Below are 22,558 nucleotides of genomic sequence, written 5' to 3'. Positions count from 1 at the left end.
CTCAGAGAAATGTTGTAGGAACAGGATGTTCTTCAGCCAGTAGCACCTTCATGCAGCCAGGCATCCCCTTCCTTCTGTGAGCGAGGGACGGACCACTTTGAAAAATCAGGGACTCTCCAGGGCCAGCATGATGATGTGAACCTTCAGCCACCACGCTGACCTTCAGGGTAAGGATCAGTTCAACACAATCAAACGCAACCGGTCCTGCCGGGTTTGGGGAGGGCAGCTAGACCAGGGTTTCTTGTGTTCACAGCCTAGCAGGTGCTGCAGCCTTTCCAGAGCTCACTCATGGCAATTCAATGGCTTTTGTGTTGTAACAGCCCGGAGGAAGACTCCTCTGGATATCTTCCAGATTCCTAATGTCTGCCAGGATCTCATCAATGCTGCTCTCCAGCGTCCGCGCTCGTGCCTTCTGCAATGCAGCTGTCTGCTCTAGCTCCAACATCTCATCCTTCAGTTGGTTGCTTCTGGTTTTGGCTTTGCTAAAATTCATCTCGAGCTGCTTCAGGCCATCCTCATCCACAGCACCCGGCTGGTCTGTTGCACAGGAGGAAAACAAGGAAGAGGGAACCATGGATGGAGGATGAGCACTAGATCTTTCTAGATACTTCATCTCCATCCTGCTGCACAGCCCGTTTACAGGTGTCATCCCACACAACTCCCAGCACCCCTGCCTAGACCCCAGCAGGGACCTGTTTCCATCCATGCCCTACAGCAGTGGCTCAAAACCTACTCATCAGACGCAGCAGCTCTTCCAGAGTGCTCAATGTCTCCTGCACGACCACCCCGGCCTGGCCAGCCTTGGTATGGACCCTCTGAGCTTCCTGAGACGTCTGAAGAAGGCAAGGTGGTAGTTGTAAGACGAAGTCTTGCCCAAACATCAACAGGGAAGGGGGCAAGGTGAGGGAGATGGGGACCCACCTGCTGTATCACAGCAGCATCCGCCTCAACCTCCGAAAGCTTCCTCTCAAATTCGCCATCCACTTCCTTGGCCTCACGCTGCAGGGTGGCCACTGCCTTCTCCAGGGCAAGGACACCATCGGCAGTCTTGTTGGCTTCCACCTTCAGCCGTGTGATCTCCTAGGGAATGCAAAGGGACTTTCAGAGGGGCAGAGCATGGCTGAAATTGGTCTGGGTGCACTGGGTTGTGGAGCTGGTGGAAACTGGTTCCTTGCACAGGGACCCAAAATTATCACAGGCTTTCCTGCATCCTTCATGTGCTCCCACCAGTTGTTCAAGAGAGTCGTTTCTATGATTATGGCTCAAGCCCTCCTGCAGGCATCAGTGAATCCCTTGGGAATTACAACAGACAGTCTGAGAGTCGAACCCACTAACAACAAACCTGGGAGCTCACAAGCCTACCAGCAACTTAGACTGCGGAAGTGAAAATCCCTTTGGACCAAAAGGTGGCTACAGAGAGATGCCACAGAGATCCTCACGGGACAAACATGCCTGCATAGATCCCCATGCACCCACTTACTACAGCCAACTCTGTCATCTCTGCAGGATCCACTACAGATGAACATCAGCCAAAAAGTCAGTGCATCAGGTCCAAAAGTCAACACATCAGGTCCACTAGGAAGACCCATTGGAGTGCCAACCATATCTTCTTCTTCCATGGTTTTCCCTTCCAAACCCTTTTTTGCCAACAATAACACCAGGGCTTGCCCTCACCTGCTGGATCCCCATGGTGATCTCCTTTGCTTCCCCTGCGGCGCTGCTGGCCGCCTTGGATTCAGAAGCGGCACTGCCCAGGATCGCTTCAGCTCGGCCCGTCTTCTCCCTGGCACTTGCAACCATGCTGCTGATAATCGGCAGCCTCCTCATGGCATCTTCGGCTTCCCTTCTCTTGTCATCTGCTTGCAGGTTAAACTCTGAAAGAAATGCATGTGGAAATGAAGCTGCACTACCTTTGTGAGATCCCACAAGGGAGGGGAAAGGAAGGGTTTCTAGGACATTACCCCGAAGGCTTTTCAGGATCTGTTCCACCTCATAGAAGGTGGCGTTGCCAGCGCTCACGGCTTGCAGGGCTGTGCTCCTGGCAAGGTTGGCTCGGGACAGCAGCTGTGTCAGCGTCTGTGACAGGCCAAAGGGACACAACAGGCAGATGAAGGACATGATATGAGACCATTGGGCAATCCCTCAAACAGCTCCAGCGATCATGAGTCATCTTAGCTACAATCCTTCCAGGAACAGGTCTTTAACCTGCCTGACATGGAGGAGGTGTGTTGGTGAGACCTTGCACCAGATGAGGTCTCCCACTGGCTCCAGAAGACCAGCTGCAAGTGGCTGTGTTTCTGAGGAAGGTGAACAGGCTAGGACAGCACGTAGTAGCAGTGGTGCCACAGGCATCCCACCAGGGCTCCAGCTCACGCTGAAGATTGCTCAAGCTGCAGACCCCCAGCCAACCTCTTACCGCTCTCTCGCCCTCTCCCCTCCGCAGTAGCTGCTTGATTTCTTCCTCCCAGCGCCCCGTGCGGCTCTGCAGCTGCCTGTATTGTGCCATGTAGGTGTCCACCAGGCTCAGGAGAGTGCTGGCATCCTGCTTCAGCCGGGTTGCCTCCCCCTGAAACACAGAGATGCGGTGACTGCCTGCAGGTCCCAGTGTCTCCCCAGGAACCACAGCAAGCAGCACAGGATGCTTGTCTCTTGCTCCTTGTGCCTGTGGCCAGCTATAGGGGCAAAAGGACAGGAAGATGCATATCCGATGGCTCCCCAGTGGAGACAGAGCCCTGGAAAGGGCTAAGCTTCTAGTAGGGAGGGTGTAGTGGAGAGCAAAAGGGGATCCCCTGGTCCTGAAGGCACAAAGCCCTCACCTCAAAGGAGCCAATGTCGGTCTTCGTCAAGCGGGACAGGGAATTGAGGAGCGCAAGGCTGCCCTGGTAAGCCCTGTCTGCTTCGGAGGCCATCCCATCAGCATCAGCCTTCAGGCCTCCAACCAGTGACTTCAGTTCCTCGTACCTGCACAGATGTGAGGTTGAAGACCATGGTACCAGACAAGCTTCCAAACCCCACCACAGTATTAATGCTGCCTACTGCATTGACTTGTTCACAGTGCCCAAGTCCTCTCCAGGACCCCACACAGATTTATCATGCTCTAAAAGCTTATTGCAAACATTGCCCTCATCCCAGCCCCTCTGCCAAGCGGGGCAGCTCCTGGCTCTGTGCTCATGCACCAAAATCCAAAGGTGTTTCACACCAACTGAACCCTCGCAGGCTCCGCAGTGGTTCTGCCACTAGATGTTTCCTCCCACTCAGCTCCTTAACTTAATTTGGGGCTGTTGCTTACACCCCGACAGTGGCGTGTAAAGTCCCAGCACTGAGGTGGGCTCTGGAGAGGCACCACACCGACCAGACAACGTGGATCTAAATTTACCCTTGGGCTAAACCCAGACCAGGTTTCCCAACTGGGTGCAGAGTCACCCTCAGGAGCCTGATCAAACACACAGCATTAAACCCCAGGAGCATCACAGTCTGGGGGATGGGAAGCAGATGCTCCATAGAGCCTCCAACCCTCCATCTCCACCACTCAGACATGTCAATGACTGAAGTCCAGGCAAGTCCCTGCCTGCCCAGCCTCCAACTGCACGTTTCTGCAACTCCTCTGGGGAGACAGGAAAGGAGCCATGGACATTTGCCCACCTTGCCTCTCCTTCCCACGTCACCCCCAAGACACACAGGCAGATGCAGCCGCAACTTACTTTCTAAGCAGCCCTTGCAGGGAGCCGGAAGCAGCCTCCTCTCCACCAGCAGCCGCACGCACCAACTCCAACGCTTGCCGCGCATCCTCCCGCGCCACCTTCGCAGCTTGTTCAATGGTGTTGGCAGCTTGTGCATGGCTGCAAAGCACAGGAGGGGGCTCATGAGAAAGGTTTCCCACCCAAGTTTCCTCCACCAACTTTCTTTACTGTTGTATTCAGTGATGCTGGATCAGACCCTCCCAGGAAACACAACATCATTGAGAAGAGAACTCATATTTTCCTTGTCCCTCCTGCATCTCCTAAAGGTAGGGGAGCACCAGGGGGGAGGCAGATGCTGCCTGTTCCAACTGGACATCCTCAGACCAAGCTCTGATCCCAAAGATACTTGTAAAATACATTCAGCACCACCCTCTAAGGCAATCGACGATGGGTCTGTAGGGCAGCAAAGCCAGCCCAGCAGACACATCATCCCCTGCTCCAGGACCGGCACAGAGGTCATGGCAGCTGTAGCCTGGGGCCAAGGCAAGAACCCCTAAAAAGGGACCTTCTGGGCACCCAGCAGGATCTCAGTCCCCCTCCCCTCGGAGCAACTCACCTGTTGGCCAGTCTCAGAGCCTCCTGGGCCAGCATCGAGAACTGATTTGAGCCCCCAGGAAGGTTTGAAACAGGAATGGTCTGAGGAGGGAGGAAGAGAGGTATGAGTGCTCTTCCCTGCCCTCCATCCAATTCAGCAGCAAAAGAGGCAATTGCAGCATGTTAAACCTCCACAGCCCCCCAAAGACCCCTGCCAGCACCTCTCCAGATCCCAGCGCTACAGAAAGAGCCGCCAGAATACCTTCTGCACTCAAAATGAATGTAGTAACTGGAATATGTTAAACTTTTGCTCTCTCCATGGATTTTTTTTTCCAGCCCTGGTCTAGACTAGGAGACCGTCACATGAGGATGCTCTTACCACACGACGCAGAGCAGCTCCGCTGCGGTCCAGGTCCAGCCTGGCTTTCTCCAGCAGCCGCCGGGTGTCCTGCACCTGCCTCTCATACTGGCTCCCTAGAGACCTCAGCCTCTCCACCGTTGCCTTGATCTCATCCAAGTGGCTCCGAGAGCTGGACCCTTGCCCCTTCATGCTGGCCACACGGCTTTCCAGAGATCCGTCAGAGGCTGGTGAGAACAAAAACAAAAGGTTGAAGAGAAACTCATCACTCAGCAAACCCCTCCCCTGATAGGGCACAGATGGCCCCATCTGAGGGCAGCAGGTAGGTGGTACCTTGCAGGCTCAGGGCTTCCCCAAGGATAGCCTGCAGCATCTCCTCGGCCAGCTGCATCTTCCTCTCCAACTCCTGGCTCTCGGTTCCACCACCAGCTTGCACCTCTGAGAACAGCATCTCCAGCTCCACCAGCTGCTGCAGGTACAGGTCCACCTGCAATCACAGCAGACCAGGCCATCAGCCAGTGGGACACTGAGCCCATGGTGGAAAGACCAGAGTGGAAAGTAGGCCCATGGTCCAACCAGAGGATGGAGAGCAAAGCAAGGGCTCATTTTTGGATGGGGCACAGCAGGCCAGCAGTTCTAGGTCATTGTTTTATTTTATTTACCTGGCTGAATCAGGTACAATCCCAAACTTCAGGCACAGCCTGCAAAACCACTTCTCACTCACACCAGGAGATGGTTGAGGAGGCCAGGAGATGCATGAGAGTAAGTGTATCTCTGCACCCCTTGCTGCTCAGGGGCACCAAGGCTGGTAGACATGCTCACCTGGGCTTTCACCTGGCTGTAGCAAGCTGGGCACTCACTCTCTTCACAATTGGGACCCTCGAAGCCAGGCTTGCAGATGCAGCTCCCATCACTCCCACACTTCAGGGGCTCGGCACCAGCTGAGTCACAGGCACAGGCTGTGGGTCAGAGAGGCACAGGTTGAAAAACACCTGTCCTTACCTCAAGTCTCAGCACACCCTTCCATCCGCCCTCTCCCCCAGCTTTCCTCCACCATTTAGCCCAGTGCTCTGGTTCCTGCCCTCTGCTCCCACTTTCTAGCCTTGGCTTTTGCAACATTGTCCTTCCCATCAAGCCACCCCACTTGCTGGCATGGACTTTCTTACTCAGCCCCAACTCAAACAGTGCCCAGTTCTCACGTCTGCACTTGTCGGTGGGACTGGGGGCCAAGGGGTTCCCAAAGAAGCCATCTTTGCAGCGGTCGCAGTAGAAGCCAGCAGTGTTGTAGATGCACTTGAGGCACTCTCCGGTCCTTCGGTCGCAGTTCCCAACAGCATTGGGTTCCACGTTACCGTTGCACTGGCATGGCCGGCAGGGCCGGGAAGCTGCTGGGTCTCCAAAATAACCGTCAGCACAGTATTCGCAGTTGGACCCTGGGAAAGGAGAGATGAGGAGAAGCTCATGCTCTTGCCCAGGAGACAGAGGCTGCCTCACTGCTTCCGGCCCACAGAAATGGGAACGTGCAGACCCATCAGGGTCAGCACAACATCTCTACTCTCCTTGCCACCACAGCCAATGCACAACACACCAGGCATGTTCTCGGAAGCTGGGTGCAAAAACTAGGGCAACTCATTTCCTCCTTGGTGGGTTTCTTTCCTATTTTTCTATTCCCCTCCCTCTCCACCCATCCTTTTCCCATCCATGTTATCTGTTTAGATGAGAACCTTTCCTGGGGCAGGGCAATGTGTGTTTACACAGTCCTTGAGGCTGAAACACCCCATTACAGGCAGGAGTGGCAGTGCCATAGGCAAGCCAGGCTGAGAAGATGGGATTATCTGCCTGGGTCCAAGCATCCTGGCCTGCTGACATCTGCATCTCCCTATACAGCGTGTAGAAGTTCTGGAGAAAGGCAGAGCAGAAGCGACCTGAAGAAGGGCATTACCAGCAGCTCCCAGAGGGCACTGGTCACAGATGACCTCCTCACCACCCGGCACCACCGAGCAGCCTTGGTCATTGTCACAGGGGCATGCCCTGCAGCTCTGCGGCTGCCGGGGATCTCGGTAGAAGCCGAAGGGGCAGCTGACACTATTGCCCACGTTTTCGTCTCCTGAGTAGCATTCACCTGAATGAGGAAGGAAAGGGCTTAGGGCAGTTTGCTTTCACCCCTGTTGGAACACCCTCCACCACTCCACCTCCTCACCACCCCTCACTGGTGGCTGTGCCATCCACTGCAGCACAAGCACCCATGGTCCAGCATCCTTCACCAGATCCCTCAGAGTCCCCACACATGCCCATATGTGCTTCATTTCTCTGCCCATCAGTCCATCACCATGCAGGAAGGAGCAAGTGCTGCTTCTGCAATGGGACCCCAGCGAGACCCCCACAGAGGAGCCCATCCCATGGCATGGAGGCTGGCCATCACCACCCAAAGGTGGCTGAATCTCATTTTTCACAGCTCATATAGCTCCCAAGGAGCCACACGTTGCCTTCTGTGCCTCCTGATCAATGCTCACATATTTGGAAATTCAATTCCAATTCAGACTTGGAAAATAGTGACAGCTTAACTTTGCATTACTTTGAGTTTACGTAGCAACACTGTGGGATATTTTAACAAGACAGGTAGTAAAACATGTTTACATCACTGATATCTACTGACACCACAATTACTTTTAAAATAAAGAGTCAGAAGAAAAGTTTTTAATGCTATCCAAGCAGTACAAGATGGGTTTTTTTCTCTTTCCAATGAGGATCACCTAAGCCTGATTTGATCCCAATGCATCTTTCCTGTATTTTCGGCCACAGTGCTTCTAGGCTTCGGGAAGTTTTATCTATGATGTTGCCTGCACTCCAGCCCTCCAGGCCAGGGATCTCACCTCATTCAGTGCCCCCCACGCTCCCCCATAGCCCAATTCTCAGGACGCAGGCAGCCACCCTGTGATCCCATAGGCCTTACAAGCACAATGCAGTCGTGGTTTTTCTTACCGGTGTCAGGGTCACAAATTCCTCCCCCTTGGCAATTACATGGCACGCAGATGCTGAATGGCCCCAGCCCAGGGGTGTCTCTGCGGTAGCCAGGGGCACATCTTTCGCAGAACTGCCCCTGGTACCCCATCGGGCACTCGCAGTGCTCCACCCAGGGAGCACGGACACCGGCGATGGGCTGTGCTGACACCAGGGTGACGTTGTCGATGTAGCCGGTGCCTGGAGGGAGATACAGCTGGTCACCCACAGGAGCCAGCAGCTCCACCTGCAAGTCCCCCACACCTGGGACCTGCACAGGTCACACATTTCATTGCAATGCCCGTGGGCAGATGGACTGGAGCCAAGGCTTCACTGTCCCCACTGTGACCATCCTGCTCAATCTCTTCATAATTTAATTTTGCCCATCTGAGAGCACTTTTAAAATTATTATTATTATTTAATATCTTTTAGCAAAGGTGTCTCCATCCATGGAAACTTGGCATCTCCAGCAATGAGGAGAAGCCAACCTTGTGCTACCCCCTCGCATCTCTCCCCCCACTTACTGTACTCCCCAAAGGTGGCTCGGATCCAGAGAGCTGTCAGATTTCCCAGCAGCCTTCGATATTCCAAGTGATTCAGCCTTGGGCTCCACTTGCTGCTCGGGTGCTCATCCAGCCTGCCCGTGGGAGGTGGGAGAAGTGGAACCGGTTTCAAGAAAATGAGATGCCTCAGCAAGAAAATGCGGCAGCCCTCATCTATCCCCCTCCGAAGTTCAAGGCTTTGGGGAACAACCTCCACCCATGTGACTGACCCTGAGCAAAGTACCCAGCCCAACCTCAAGCCCGATTTTCTACTGCCCCTCTCACAAAGTAACCTCCTCATCCATGAGAGAAGCACTCAGCCCAAACCAGGCAACCATTTGCCACCTCCAAGGGATCACAGATGAATATCCAGGACCTCCTTGAACCTGCAGCCTTTCTTGCTCACCCTGCCCCAAATGCCCTAGCATCCCCCTTTACCTGAATGTGTATGTCTGGCTGACACCGCAGGGCAGGACCTTCCCCTGGGGCAAGAAGGGGGCAGTGACTCTCAGGCCATCTCCTTCCAGGACCACATCATGAGGAGATGGCTGGCGTCCCCCTCGGTCCAGGCGGTAATCGAAGGAAAGAGTCTGGCCATAGCTCAGCTGCTGGTTTCCAAGAAATTTCCCTGCAAAGGGAGGGAAGGGAGAAAATTAAAGGTTAAAAATCTTGCCTTCCTCCTAAAGGCTCAGTTCATGGGATCTGACCAAGCAAAGGGGACACCATCACCTCTCCCCCTCACTGATCCCACACCTACCAGGTGCCACAAAGTATATTGGCTCCGATCTCCTCGCTGCTATGAAGGCATCCTGATGGCGTGGGGACCACTGGAGCTGGGCAGGGGAGCCACTTTCATGGACACCTCGCCAGCCTTCAGCACCTGGAGCACCAACAAGGAGCAGTCAGCAGGGACAGGGAAGGTGTTTCCAGGACTCTAGCAACTTTGTCAAGCTGTGTCTTATCAAAACCCTCCAGTTTCCTACCCATTGATCTCTGAGGGGGCAGCACAGATATCCCTGTGCCGATAGATCTGTAAATAAGCCAGGCTCCTCCAAACTGGCAGGAAAGACATGATGAAGCAAACCTACAGTACCCCCACCCTCACACCCTACTTCTGCCTGGGATCAAGCCATCCCACCCATCAAAGCACAGGGAGTCCCAGCAAGGCTGCAAACCAGGTGGCTCATCCAGCACGTCAAAGAGAAGGGATGGCAACCCCCCCCCAGAAGCCATAGGGAAGTCCTGCTTGGGCTTCACCTTGCTGGAAGGTGGAGGTGATGTTGTAGATGCTGTGGTTGTCCGCACTGACACACACAGCTGAGTGCCCATAGCAAAAGCAGGGGGAGCATCCCGCGGGGTTTCTGGCATCCAAGTTATAGAAGTGTCGCTTGCACCTGGGTAAATGCAAGAAGGTGACAATGTTCAAGTCCATTTTCTCCTCTTCCTGGCCAACACAATCAGCCCTCTAATGACAGCCATGCAACACAGACATTGCACAGTTCAAGGTCATCGCCAAGCTGGAATGGCGAGATGGACATGTGCAACAGCCAGGGATGTAACTGTCAGGTAGATGGAGGACATGCCACATAGTGGTCTGGCAAGTCCTCCTGACACCCACCTCTCGCATCGCTCTCCAGTAGTGCTCGCCTTGCAGACACAGCGGCCGGAGAGGCAGCCCCCCGTGCTGCCAGCTGGGTCGCACTCGCACTGTGGGCTCCTGCAACAGGGACAGTGGGAACCTCTACCTGGTTTTCCAGCTCAGCCTAGGAGCCCAGTGCCCCCAGCTGTCATACAAGACAGCAGAGAACCCCCGCCCCAGCTACCAGTCCCATGCTAGAAGGAGAAAAATAATCAGCAGAGCCATTTCTCTAAGTAATCCAGCTGCAACAGTATGGACACCAGGCTGAGATGATGCCCAACGCTACCACTCCAGGACACCCCACAGCACCAGGTCCACCTACAAGAGCAAAGCCAAGCTCTGCTGAGCTGGATAAACCCTGGCTGAGTTTAATAGATCCTGGCTGAGCCCCAACAGGCATCAACACCCCGAGGAGTCTCGGCAGGAGGCCAGGCATGGCAGCACGGCTGCGGGCAGCCACCCCTCACCCCTACCCTTCACCTGCTGGGGGCCCCAAAGGAGCAACAGCGGGGTGAAGCAAGGAAGAAGAGGACACAGCGCTGGGGGAGCCAAACCAGAAACACATCGAAAGGTGTTTGAACAGGGCTTTGTGCAAAGGAAGGGGTTGATTTTTACATGCACATCTTTGCACGGGGGCAGTCCTCACGAGTGGCACCGACACCAGGCAGACCCACATGTGGGCACGTTTTATTTGACATCAGCTAGCCCAGCTGTTGCCTGTTTGGCATTATCTGGATAATAAAGCAATCGCCTAGGAGCGTGGTTAAGGTCAGCTTTTGACGCTGTTGCAGGACAGTGAGCTCTGCAGGCTGGAATGGACATCCAGCCTCACTCAAGCATGCTCTCTCCCAGCAAGGTTAACTTAAGGCTGTCACTGTGTTGCCACGAAACAAACTGCCTCTGCCCTTACACGGGATGTTTTCAGTCAACACGGGCCCTTTACAGCGGTTGAGAGAGTTCTGGAGGCTGGCCCTCCAGTTGTCCCCATGCCACCAGTGGTCACCAGCACTTACTGCCCACTCCTCCGGCACCCAGCCTCGGAGAGGGACTCAAAGCCCAGCTGGCACTGGTCACATTTCTTGCCCATCACACCAGGTTTGCAGCTGCACCGGCCATCACTGTTGCACTGTGGGCTGAGGGCACCTGCGGAAAGAGGGGAGGGAGAGGTTCAGACGGGGACCTCCCTGTACCCTCCCAGTGATGCTGCTGGTGGAACAAAGGAGCAAAGCACCACACCATCACTGCAGCCGCAACACAGCTCCAGCGACAGGTCCCTCCCTGACATTCCATCACAGGGCTGGGACACCAGGTCTGGCTGTTAAAGCTGCTCCAGCCTCCCCAACTGGTGCAGGAGACAAGGAGAAGATAAATCCCAGCAGGCATTGACCAGATGCCCAGGACAAGGACCCTCTTCCCTACCATAAAGGTCATTGTGAAGGACAAGATGGACTCCAGGCCATTGCAAACAAGCAGAGATTTTTTTCTTCTTTGCCAGTCCCTCTGCTAGTAGACATCAGTAGAACTTCATTTTGGTCTCTCTGCAAGGATTCTATGGGACTGAGGGCCATGGCAGGATCTTTGGTTTCTGATCTACCACTGTGCATATGCAGGCACTGAGGGGAGAGGATGCCAGAACCACAGGAAGCCGTCTTGCTGTGGGACCCTCCCTGCATGCCATCATGGGGGGCAGGCAAGGGGATATTCGCCCTCCCACCACCTTAAAGGCTATTGCTCTGTCCTCTTACCACCTTTTTTTCATGTTCAGGTGTTGCTTCTAGTGATCTTCCTGCATTGACAGAGACCAACAGGAATTTCAGTACGTACAGAACCTCAGTGCAAGATGTACGAGCTACCTACTTGCAGAGCAAGCTGAAACCTGATGAGGATGAAGGAGCCATCACATCTACTGTGTAACCACCACAAGACCCATGGAAAACACCCCAGAGCTAGAAATCCTATCTTGTAGCCCTACAGCCTGCAAAAAGCTGCTGGAGGAGCTGGAGAGGCTGAAGCCTTTTGTCCATACCCAAGCGCTGCAACACTTTGAACCCCCTGCCCTCCCAAGGCACAACATCATGAATTCAGGAGTTATCCTTTTGCTTTTACAATGCAATTAAAAGCATTGGCGGAGCCCGCCAAACATTACGACACCCTGGAAGCATCAGCCTGAGTCACAAAGCCGGCAAAAGCCGCCGCTCCCCGCGTTGGGGTTTGGCCGTCATCCTCAAGATAAGGATGGCAGCTGGGAGGGGCAAGCAGGTCCCCACAGGGCAGCTCCTGGCAGGCATCAGCGAGTTCATGGCCACCTGCCAAATTCAGGGCAGGGCAGGGCAGAGCAGAGCAGGATCCATGTCTGTCAGGCAGGGATTGTTGATGGAGGTGCGAGAGGGAAGGGATGCCATCCAGAGGGAGGCTGGAGTAGTGGGCCCCTGTGAACCTCACGAAGTTCAACAAGGTCAAGTGCAAGGTTCTGCACTTGGGTCAGGACAATTTCCATTAGCAGCACAGACTGGGGGATGGATGGATGGAGAGCAGCTCTGAGGAGAAGGACTTGGGGGTACTGGTGGACGAAAAGTTGGACGTGAGCTGGCAATGTGCACTCACCGCCTGGAAAGCCAATGTGTCCTGGGTCCATCACCAGTAGCATGGCCAGCAGCATGGTCCAGCGCCAGCAGCATGGTCCATCACCAGCAGTGTGGTCCATCACCAGCAGCTTGTGGAGGGGGGTGATGTTCCCTCTCTACTCTGCTCTCATAAGATAGCAGCTGGAGCACTGCATCCAGCTCTGGGTTCCCAGCACAAGATATGGACCTGTTAGAGTGGGTCCAGAGGGGGCCGGGACAATGGTCAGAGGGCTGGAGCACCTCTGCTATGGAGAAAGGTTGAAATAGTTGAGGCTGTTCAGCTTGGAGAAGAGAAGGCTCCAGTGAGGCCTTATTGAAGCCTTTCAATATATACAGGGGGCTCAATTATGTAAAGGTGAGCTTCACAAAGGCTTTTAATTGCATCATAAAAGTGAAAGGATAATTCGTGAGTTCACAGAGTTGCATCTTGGGAGGGGAGGTGGTACAAAGACTTTTTACCAGGGCCTGTAGTGACAGAACAAGGGGGAAAGGTTTTAAACTGAAAGACAGGAGGTTTAGGTTGGACAGAAGGAAGAAATGTTTTATGATGAGGGTTGTGGGACACTGGAACATGTCACCCAGAGAAGTTGGAAGTGTTCAAAGTCAGGTTGGATGGGACTCTCAGCAAGCTGATCTAGTGGAAGATGTCCCTGCCCATGGCAAGGGGATCGGACGAGGTGATCTTTGAAGGTCCATTCCAACCCAAACCATTCTGTGAGTCTGCCATTATTTTGGGTGGCAGGTGGGTTTTGAAGCCTGGATACAACCTATTGCTGCTGAGGGGTTTGAAAGTCCCAGCACCAAGCAGTGAAGCACCTAGGAGGAGGAGGAGCAGCTCCTACGACTTATGGTGCAGCAACACAGCGCTGGGCTCTGGCACCTCCCCAGATAATCCCACCTGGAGCCAAGGTGGACCCACTCACTCCTCCTGCAATGCTCTGGTCTGGTGTGTAGGGACCCGGAGCCTGACCTAGCCCATGTGCTCAGCAGGGCCTAGGGACACACACAGCAGCAGGAACTTTAAGCCCCCCTCCATCCCTCACCCAACCCCATCCCCTCCCGGCGGGCGGTCACGTACCCTGGGGGTGGCAGTGGCAGGGCAGGCAGCAGTCCTCCTCCCGCTGGCGGAAGAAGCCCTCCTTGCAGCGTTCGCAGTGGGCACCCTCCGTGTTGCCCAGGCAACCGAGGCAGCGGTACCCATTCCCTGTCTCCCTCAGGAGGTGCCAGTCGAAGATGCACTGCCTGGACATCCCATTGCAGTCACAGACTGAGGAGAGGAAAGAGGCATCTCAAATGATGCTTAGAGATGAGAGCACCAGCTACAAAGCTGTAAACCCACCCTGATGGCCAAAGAACAAGCCCAGGCAATGCAAACCTCCCCTTCTTGCTCTGCTAATAACAAGCCCTGTTCCTACATCTCTGTGATTGCCCCCATGCATTTGCGTCCATCAGCTACCGCTGTGCCACCAGTGCCCACACCATGCTCCGCATCCCCGCACTTGGGACCGATGCCCGATTTCACTGCCGACACAGCTCAGGATGGATGAACCCCTCGAGCCAAGCAGCCCCGCTCCACAGTGCAGCATGTCCAGGGGTGTTCTCCATCCTTTCAGAGGCCTTCCAACACAACATCTTTCAGTGAGCAGAGATGGTAAAAAAAAAACCTAAACCTTGTCCTGAGAAAAGCATGGGGAATCTTACTGGTGATTTCAGGGAAAAGGGAAGGATCCCTGAGGTTATGTTTTGCTTCACCTGGCCTCTGACCAGGAGTGAGCCCAGAAAGAAAAGCTCAACCAACTTCCACCAGGACCCTCCATCTAGGTCTGCAGTGCAAGTGTCCTCCCACCCAAGCACAGGGGTGATGAGGAGTGGTTTGTGATCAAAGGAGCTTGGTGGAAGAGTGCCAGCCAAGAGGTAAATTAAAAAAAAAAAAGGTTTTGGCAGGATTACACAGGTCATCTCACCCCACTCTCCCCAGGAAGAAAAGCTACAGCTGCCCACATCGCTGCATGACAAATGCCAGGAAGGATGTGCATGATATTTTGCATCCCACTACAGCCAGGACAGACGGGAGCTCTGGAGAGCAGACTGGCAGATATCTCACCAGACATGCCTGCTCCAGCACTCTTCACTGCCTTGCCCAGGTCTTCTCTTGAAGCCACCTCTAATCTACTTGCCAAGCCCTCAGCAGCCAGAACTACAGTGTTTAAGCCTGCGGACCTTCATTTTGGACAAGTTCCTCAGTGCCACCAAGGAGAGCAGACGCAGTTGAGAATGGTTGGCAAAGGCAGGCAGGAGAAAGAAACACCGTGAGGGAAAAAGCAGGATCTGCAGGAGTGCAAGGCCTGCTGATGAGCTGCTCCAAACCACCCTGATACTGCCATGGGATCCTCAACCTCCCTCCAAGAAATTATGCTCACTGCTGACTTCCTTGGGACATGAAAGGTGGTCCCCAGCTGCCCACCCCCAGCTCAGGCTACCTCTGACAGCACAGGAAGGCGGAGGAGATCCAAAAGCAAGCAGAAACCTGCAGCATGGATGCAGTCAGCGGGTTTTACTTGATACACGTGGAGGCTCCTCCTTCCCAGCGTTCTTCTGGAACAGCTTAGCCTGAGGATACAGTCACCCTGTCCTCTGCATCTGTGATTCCCGGGAGCAGGCGAAGACTCCTGCGCTCACCACCCAAGCACACAATGCCCAGTGCTCACACCTGGCCACCGCCCGCCACCTTCACACACACCCATAACACCCGCATTCCAGACGAAGGCGCTCAGCAAGCGGCAGCCAAGCTTGCTGCCAAGAAGAGAGATGACCTCATGCGCCTGCAAACAGGGAGAAAGATTTTTCCAGCTCCAGCAAACACAGTTCTTCCCCTGCAGCCTGGCTGCCAGGAGATCGAGACCCAGCTGCAGGTGGTCTTCTGCCACCCCAGCCTGCTGGAAGCCGACCTGCATGTACAGAAGTCCTGCCTCTTAGGGTATGAGAAAGCATCTAGAGCCTCAGTGGACAATACAAACAGCCCACTGAGAGCAGCGGCACAGAACTTTCTCAAAGTATTTGCCCTCACATTTGCAGCAGGACTGGTTGGGGTCAATCCCACTCCCTATCCCTCCACACTAAAGCTAGGATATCTCAAGTTGGAAGGGACCCACCATAAGGATCGTCGAGTTAAACTCCACCCACGCATCACCCTACATCTACGTAATCCAGAGTATTTACTGGGTTGCTAAATTACAGGCATGAGCACTGTTCCCCCAGGGAACAAAAACTTTTTTTCAAGTCTTGCTCTAAGGCTGCAGCACATTAGGAGCCACCTCTCCAGCCCTGGCGTGGATTCAGGTCTCACTAATCCAAAGCCATTTAAGATGCTGTTGCAGGTTAGTGCCACCACTTCATCAGTGTAGCTGTTCCCGTTGCTGGTCTTCTCCTGGAAACCTGAGAGCTCAGGCAGGTTAATCTTTACCAAGAGAGAGGCACTAGAGTTGCTAACAAGATGGAGCACACATGAGCTGCTGGAAGATGAGGCCCAACTGAGGACAGGATCATTTTTGTACCCACGTGCCCTGAGGCTCTGTCCTGAGATCATCCAGTTCTCAGACAGCTGTGGAGAAGAACAGGGTCCGCAGAGGAGAAGCTTTGCAGCTGGATTTCTTCAGCACTACATGGGAATGAAAGAGGTCTGTGGCATACACCCAAGCAGGACATCATTCCCTCGGCTCCCACCCAGCAGAATAAAGTGTGAAAAATGCCTGTTTGCTGTGCTGGGACAAATTCCCACATCAGAAAGGCTTAGAGAAGGAGACAGGCAGCTTTGTACCTCTTAAATTGTCTTCTTAAGTTCACAAAACCAGAAGATGAGGTTGGCCCTGGGTCTGTGAGGAGCAGATCTGATAGCCCTGTAGATGCAAGCCAGTCTGCAAAGACTACTCCTTTCATCAAGAGATCAATAAAGTCATGGCGTGCATGGCATGCAATGAAGCCTCCATGACAAGACAAGCCATTCCCTGCTCCATGCTTTTGGGACAGTGACCCAGAAGGCTGTCCTGTCTGCTACCCCAAGTCCTGGCTTTCCCCATCACTCAACTTCTCCCCATCCACAGTCTTCTCACTGCAGGAAGACCTGCCTCTGTCTCCTGGGGCTCCAGGGCATCAGCAGGGAGAGACCACACACCAGGAGCCAAAAGCTGTCATTTGATGTCTTCTCCTTTCCGACACACCGAGTCAGGCATCTTATTGGCACGGTGGAGCTCTGACCTCCACAACCCAACTCTTCCCCGAAGCTGGGGAGATCCCTTCAGCCATCATGTGCAGGCACACACCGCCAAAGCAAACGCAGGCTTGCTCGGGCAAGGCTCCGCACAGTTCAGAGTACAAGCACCCTGACCTCTGCCGCTTGACCAGGTCATACATGAACCCAATTTGAGTCAAGGAGTTAATTTGCAAGAAAAATGGGATTACGTGTACTAATTACAAGCACACATCTAATGCCGGGATGGGAGTAGTAACAGCATGGGGGACTAATTTACGCCACCGAGCCAACTCAGAAGGTCTGCTGCGACATAAAACCGTGGCTGGTTAGCAACTGTCGCTTTTACATACATGCAGAAATATGTTCAAGAGTCTATAGAAAAGCAGAAGTTGCCTATATACGGCCAGGAAGGGAGAGGAGGGAGAAGAATCTACATCAGTATTTTAAAACTTGAGTGCAATTAAGGCTGCTGTAATAAATATTCAAGTAGCATGTAAAGCAAATCACGTCTTTTTTAAAAAAAAAAAGAACAACCCACACTTATTCAGCACTTTTTTCCCCCTATCACATTGCACTGCTCTTAAAGGAAAACTGGTAAAAGACCAACTTCAAGCCCAGTGGTCGTATTTCAGAACACCAGTACTGCAGACAAAAAAAAATGGAAATCACTCAGTATTTACAAAATATATACAAAAACCCGATTTTGGCCAAACATACTCATCTCCAGACTGTACATCAATATGACTGCAACCCTGATATTGAATTACCACTGGGCTGAACGTGCTTAAACATCCCTGCACTGCACTCTCTGCTACAATTGCACATGCAAAAGGATCCTCTGGATTTTTAAAGCTTGCCATCAGTCTTGGCAGGCCAGGCAGCAGTCCTCCTCCCGCTGGCGGAAGAAGCCCTCCTTGCAGCGTTCGCAGTGGGCACCCTCCGTGTTGCCCAGGCAACCGAGGCAGCGGTACCCATTCCCTGTCTCCCTCAGGAGGTGCCAGTCGAAGATGCACTGCCTGGACATCCCATTGCAGTCACAGACTGAGGAGAGGAAAGAGGCATCTCAAATGATGCTTAGAGATGAGAGCACCAGCTACAAAGCTGTAAACCCACCCTGATGGCCAAAGAACAAGCCCAGGCAATGCAAACCTCCCCTTCTTGCTCTGCTAATAACAAGCCCTGTTCCTACATCTCTGTGATTGCCCCCATGCATTTGCGTCCATCAGCTACCGCTGTGCCACCAGTGCCCACACCATGCTCCGCATCCCCGCACTTGGGACCGATGCCCGATTTCACTGCTGACACAGCCCAGGATGGATGAACCCCTCGAGCCAAGCAGCCCCGCTCCACAGTGCAGCATGTCCAGGGGTGTTCTCCATCCTTTCAGAGGCCTTCCAACACAACATCTTTCAGTGAGCAGAGATGGTAAAAAAAAAACCTAAACCTTGTCCTGAGAAAAGCATGGGGAATCTTACTGGTGATTTCAGGGAAAAGGGAAGGATCCCTGAGGTTATGTTTTGCTTCACCTGGCCTCTGACCAGGAGTGAGCCCAGAAAGAAAAGCTCAACCAACTTCCACCAGGACCCTCCATCTAGGTCTGCAGTGCAAGTGTCCTCCCACCCAAGCACAGGGGTGATGAGGAGTGGTTTGTGATCAAAGGAGCTTGGTGGAAGAGTGCCAGCCAAGAGGTAAATTAAAAAAAAAAAAGGTTTTGGCAGGATTACACAGGTCATCTCACCCCACTCTCCCCAGGAAGAAAAGCTACAGCTGCCCACATCGCTGCATGACAAATGCCAGGAAGGATGTGCATGATATTTTGCATCCCACTACAGCCAGGACAGACGGGAGCTCTGGAGAGCAGACTGGCAGATATCTCACCAGACATGCCTGCTCCAGCACTCTTCACTGCCTTGCCCAGGTCTTCTCTTGAAGCCACCTCTAATCTACTTGCCAAGCCCTCAGCAGCCAGAACTACAGTGTTTAAGCCTGCGGACCTTCATTTTGGACAAGTTCCTCAGTGCCACCAAGGAGAGCAGACGCAGTTGAGAATGGTTGGCAAAGGCAGGCAGGAGAAAGAAACACCGTGAGGGAAAAAGCAGGATCTGCAGGAGTGCAAGGCCTGCTGATGAGCTGCTCCAAACCACCCTGATACTGCCATGGGATCCTCAACCTCCCTCCAAGAAATTATGCTCACTGCTGACTTCCTTGGGACATGAAAGGTGGTCCCCAGCTGCCCACCCCCAGCTCAGGCTACCTCTGACAGCACAGGAAGGCGGAGGAGATCCAAAAGCAAGCAGAAACCTGCAGCATGGATGCAGTCAGCGGGTTTTACTTGATACACGTGGAGGCTCCTCCTTCCCAGCGTTCTTCTGGAACAGCTTAGCCTGAGGATACAGTCACCCTGTCCTCTGCATCTGTGATTCCCGGGAGCAGGCGAAGCCTCCTGTGCTCACCACCCAAGCACACAATGCCCAGTGCTCACACCTGGCCACCGCCCGCCACCTTCACACACACCCATAACACCCGCATACCAGACGAAGGCGCTCAGCAAGCGGCAGCCAAGCTTGCTGCCAAGAAGAGAGATGACCTCATGCGCCTGCAAACAGGGAGAAAGATTTTTCCAGCTCCAGCAAACACAGTTCTTCCCCTGCAGCCTGGCTGCCAGGAGATCGAGACCCAGCTGCAGGTGGTCTTCTGCCACCCCAGCCTGCTGGAAGCCGACCTGCATGTACAGAAGTCCTGCCTCTTAGGGTATGAGAAAGCATCTAGAGCCTCAGTGGACAATACAAACAGCCCACTGAGAGCAGCGGCACAGAACTTTCTCAAAGTATTTGCCCTCACATTTGCAGCAGGACTGGTTGGGGTCAATCCCACTCCCTATCCCTCCACACTAAAGCTAGGATATCTCAAGTTGGAAGGGACCCACCATAAGGATCGTCGAGTTAAACTCCACCCACGCATCACCCTACATCTACGTAATCCAGAGTATTTACTGGGTTGCTAAATTACAGGCATGAGCACTGTTCCCCCAGGGAACAAAAACTTTTTTTCAAGTCTTGCTCTAAGGCTGCAGCACATTAGGAGCCACCTCTCCAGCCCTGGCGTGGATTCAGGTCTCACTAATCCAAAGCCATTTAAGATGCTGTTGCAGGTTAGTGCCACCACTTCATCAGTGTAGCTGTTCCCGTTGCTGGTCTTCTCCTGGAAACCTGAGAGCTCAGGCAGGTTAATCTTTACCAAGAGAGAGGCACTAGAGTTGCTAACAAGATGGAGCACACATGAGCTGCTGGAAGATGAGGCCCAGCTCAGGGCCATTTTTGTACCCACGTGCCCTGAGGCTCTGTCCTGAGATCATCCAGTTCTCAGACAGCTGTGGAGAAGAACAGGGTCCGCAGAGGAGAAGCTTTGCAGCTGGATTTCTTCAGCACTACATGGGAATGAAAGAGGTCTGTGGCATACACCCAAGCAGGACATCATTCCCTCGGCTCCCACCCAGCAGAATAAAGTGTGAAAAATGCCTGTTTGCTGTGCTGGGACAAATTCCCACATCAGAAAGGCTTAGAGAAGGAGACAGGCAGCTTTGTACCTCTTAAATTGTCTTCTTAAGTTCACAAAACCAGAAGATGAGGTTGGCCCTGGGTCTGTGAGGAGCAGATCTGATAGCCCTGTAGATGCAAGCCGGTCTGCAAAGACTACTCCTTTCATCAAGAGATCAATGAAGTCATGGCGTGCATGGCATGCAATGAAGCCTCCATGACAAGACAAGCCATTCCCTGCTCCATGCTTTTGGGACAGTGACCCAGGAGGCTGTCCTGTCTGCTACCCCAAGTCCTGGCTTTCCTCATCACTCAACTTCTCCCCATCCACAGTCTTCTGACTGCAGGAAGACCTGCCTCTGTCTCCTGGGGCTCCAGGGCATCAGCAGGGAGAGACCACACACCAGGAGCCAAAAGCTGTCATTTGATGTCTTCTCCTTTCCGACACACCGAGTCAGGCATCTTATTGGCACGGTGGAGCTCTGACCTCCACAACCCAACTCTTCCCCGAAGCTGGGGAGATCCCTTCAGCCATCATGTGCAGGCACACACCGCCAAAGCAAACGCAGGCTTGCTCGGGCAAGGCTCCGCACAGTTCAGAGTACAAGCACCCTGACCTCTGCCGCTTGACCAGGTCATACATGAACCCAATTTGAGTCAAGGAGTTAATTTGCAAGAAAAATGGGATTACATGTACTAATTACAAGCACACATCTAATGCCGGGATGGGAGTAGTAACAGCATGGGGGACTAATTTACGCCACCGAGCCAACTCAGAAGGTCTGCTGCGACATAAAACCGTGGCTGGTTAGCAACTGTCGCTTTTACATACATGCAGAAATATGTTCAAGAGTCTATAGAAAAGCAGAAGTTGCCTATATACGGCCAGGAAGGGAGAGGAGGGAGAAGAATCTACATCAGTATTTTAAAACTTGAGTGCAATTAAGGCTGCTGTAATAAATATTCAAGTAGCATGTAAAGCAAATCACGTCTTTTTTAAAAAAAAAAAGAACAACCCACACTTATTCAGCACTTTTTTCCCCCTATCACATTGCACTGCTCTTAAAGGAAAACTGGTAAAAGACCAACTTCAAGCCCAGTGGTCGTATTTCAGAACACCAGTACTGCAGACAAAAAAAAATGGAAATCACTCAGTATTTACAAAATATATACAAAAACCCGATTTTGGCCAAACATACTCATCTCCAGACTGTACATCAATATGACTGCAACCCTGATATTGAATTACCACTGGGCTGAACGTGCTTAAACATCCCTGCACTGCACTCTCTGCTACAATTGCACATGCAAAAGGATCCTCTGGATTTTTAAAGCTCGCCATCAGTCTGCATACCGTGGGAGACTCACCGCCTCCCACGGGGCGCGGTGGGGCTGCAGGCACCTCAAAAGCACCGCGGACTCGCACAAAATGCAGACACCACAGATGTTGCTACAGCAAACCGGATCCTGGATGCTTCCAGCTCTTCCTCAGGCTTAGGGAAGGTTTTGGTTAGAGCAGCAGTGGGCAGATCAGCCACCCACTCCCTGGGTGATGCTCGTGCTCGCACCCGGATCCCACCCAAGTAGCTTTATGCAGAAAGCAATAAAGGAATTGCACATAAATAAGTTATTTAAAAGGGATGACAGAAAAAAAAAAACCAAAAAAAAACCAACAGTCTAAATGCTCATGGGATATTTAATCCTGGAGGAAATGTCAGGAAAAGTACCTACAGGTCCAATTTTAATCCCAAAGGCGGGAGGGGAGAGCACCCTAGCAGGATGCTGTGGCACCCAGCCGGCTCCCAGTTACCGGCGCTTTCCGGCACTGGGGCAGGTCTGCAAGCGAAGCCGCCCGTGGGATTGCACGTCAGCGTGAAAGCAGGAACAGCCAACCTTGCCGAGGCCTCACCTTCTCCTCCGTTGGTGCTCAGGGCTGCGGGCAGGAGAAACGCCGCGAGACAGCACAGGGCCGAGAGCCAGCACCCAGCCATGTCTTGCGCCGGGGAGCACAAGGCGCCCGCTCCAGCAGGCGATGGGGGAAACTCGCGACCGGCTGCCTATTGCTTTTTTTTTCCCTCGGGTGGTTTTTATGGGCTGCTCCACCTGAGTCACTCCCAACAGGAAGAGCGCGTGTGCCGTGTGCCGTGGGCTGACTCATCCCGAGGAAGGAGCGCCCAGCCCAGGGAGCACAGACGGGTGCCCGCACACGCGCCCGCCCCGCGCCATCGCACCCCTGCGGAGAGAAGCACCGACGGGGGGGCAGCACCCCGAGGACCTCCTGCTTTGCACCCTCCCAGGGTTGCTGCTTCATGGGGTATGAATAAAATCTAGCTGCA

The 22,558-nt window shown here is 53.4% G+C and overlaps 1 protein-coding gene across 1 annotated transcript; it reads right to left on the bottom strand.

The window, feature by feature from the left end:
* Positions 1-286: 286 nt before the first annotated feature.
* LAMC2 (laminin, gamma 2) lies at positions 287-22,213 on the bottom strand. The gene is made up of 23 exons (XM_009892871.1): positions 22,132-22,213; positions 13,516-13,704; positions 10,827-10,956; positions 9,793-9,891; positions 9,432-9,568; positions 8,932-9,054; positions 8,613-8,802; positions 8,157-8,269; positions 7,615-7,833; positions 6,575-6,754; positions 5,832-6,065; positions 5,455-5,591; positions 4,966-5,119; positions 4,654-4,859; positions 4,297-4,376; positions 3,702-3,839; positions 2,817-2,961; positions 2,417-2,566; positions 1,962-2,076; positions 1,675-1,874; positions 922-1,080; positions 734-833; positions 287-537 (listed from the first exon to the last, which is right to left on the bottom strand). The coding sequence occupies exons 1-23, from the start codon at positions 22,211-22,213 to the stop codon at positions 287-289; spliced, it is 3,531 nt and encodes a 1,176-aa protein (XP_009891173.1).
* Between the last annotated feature and the right edge of the window lie 345 nt (positions 22,214-22,558).

The sequence above is a fragment of the Charadrius vociferus genome, unplaced genomic scaffold (genome assembly GCF_000708025.1).
Source record: "Charadrius vociferus isolate BGI_N301 unplaced genomic scaffold, ASM70802v2 scaffold39, whole genome shotgun sequence".
In the NCBI taxonomy this organism is placed as follows: Eukaryota; Metazoa; Chordata; class Aves; order Charadriiformes; family Charadriidae; genus Charadrius; species Charadrius vociferus.
This window is presented reverse-complemented; position numbering and strand designations above follow the sequence as displayed.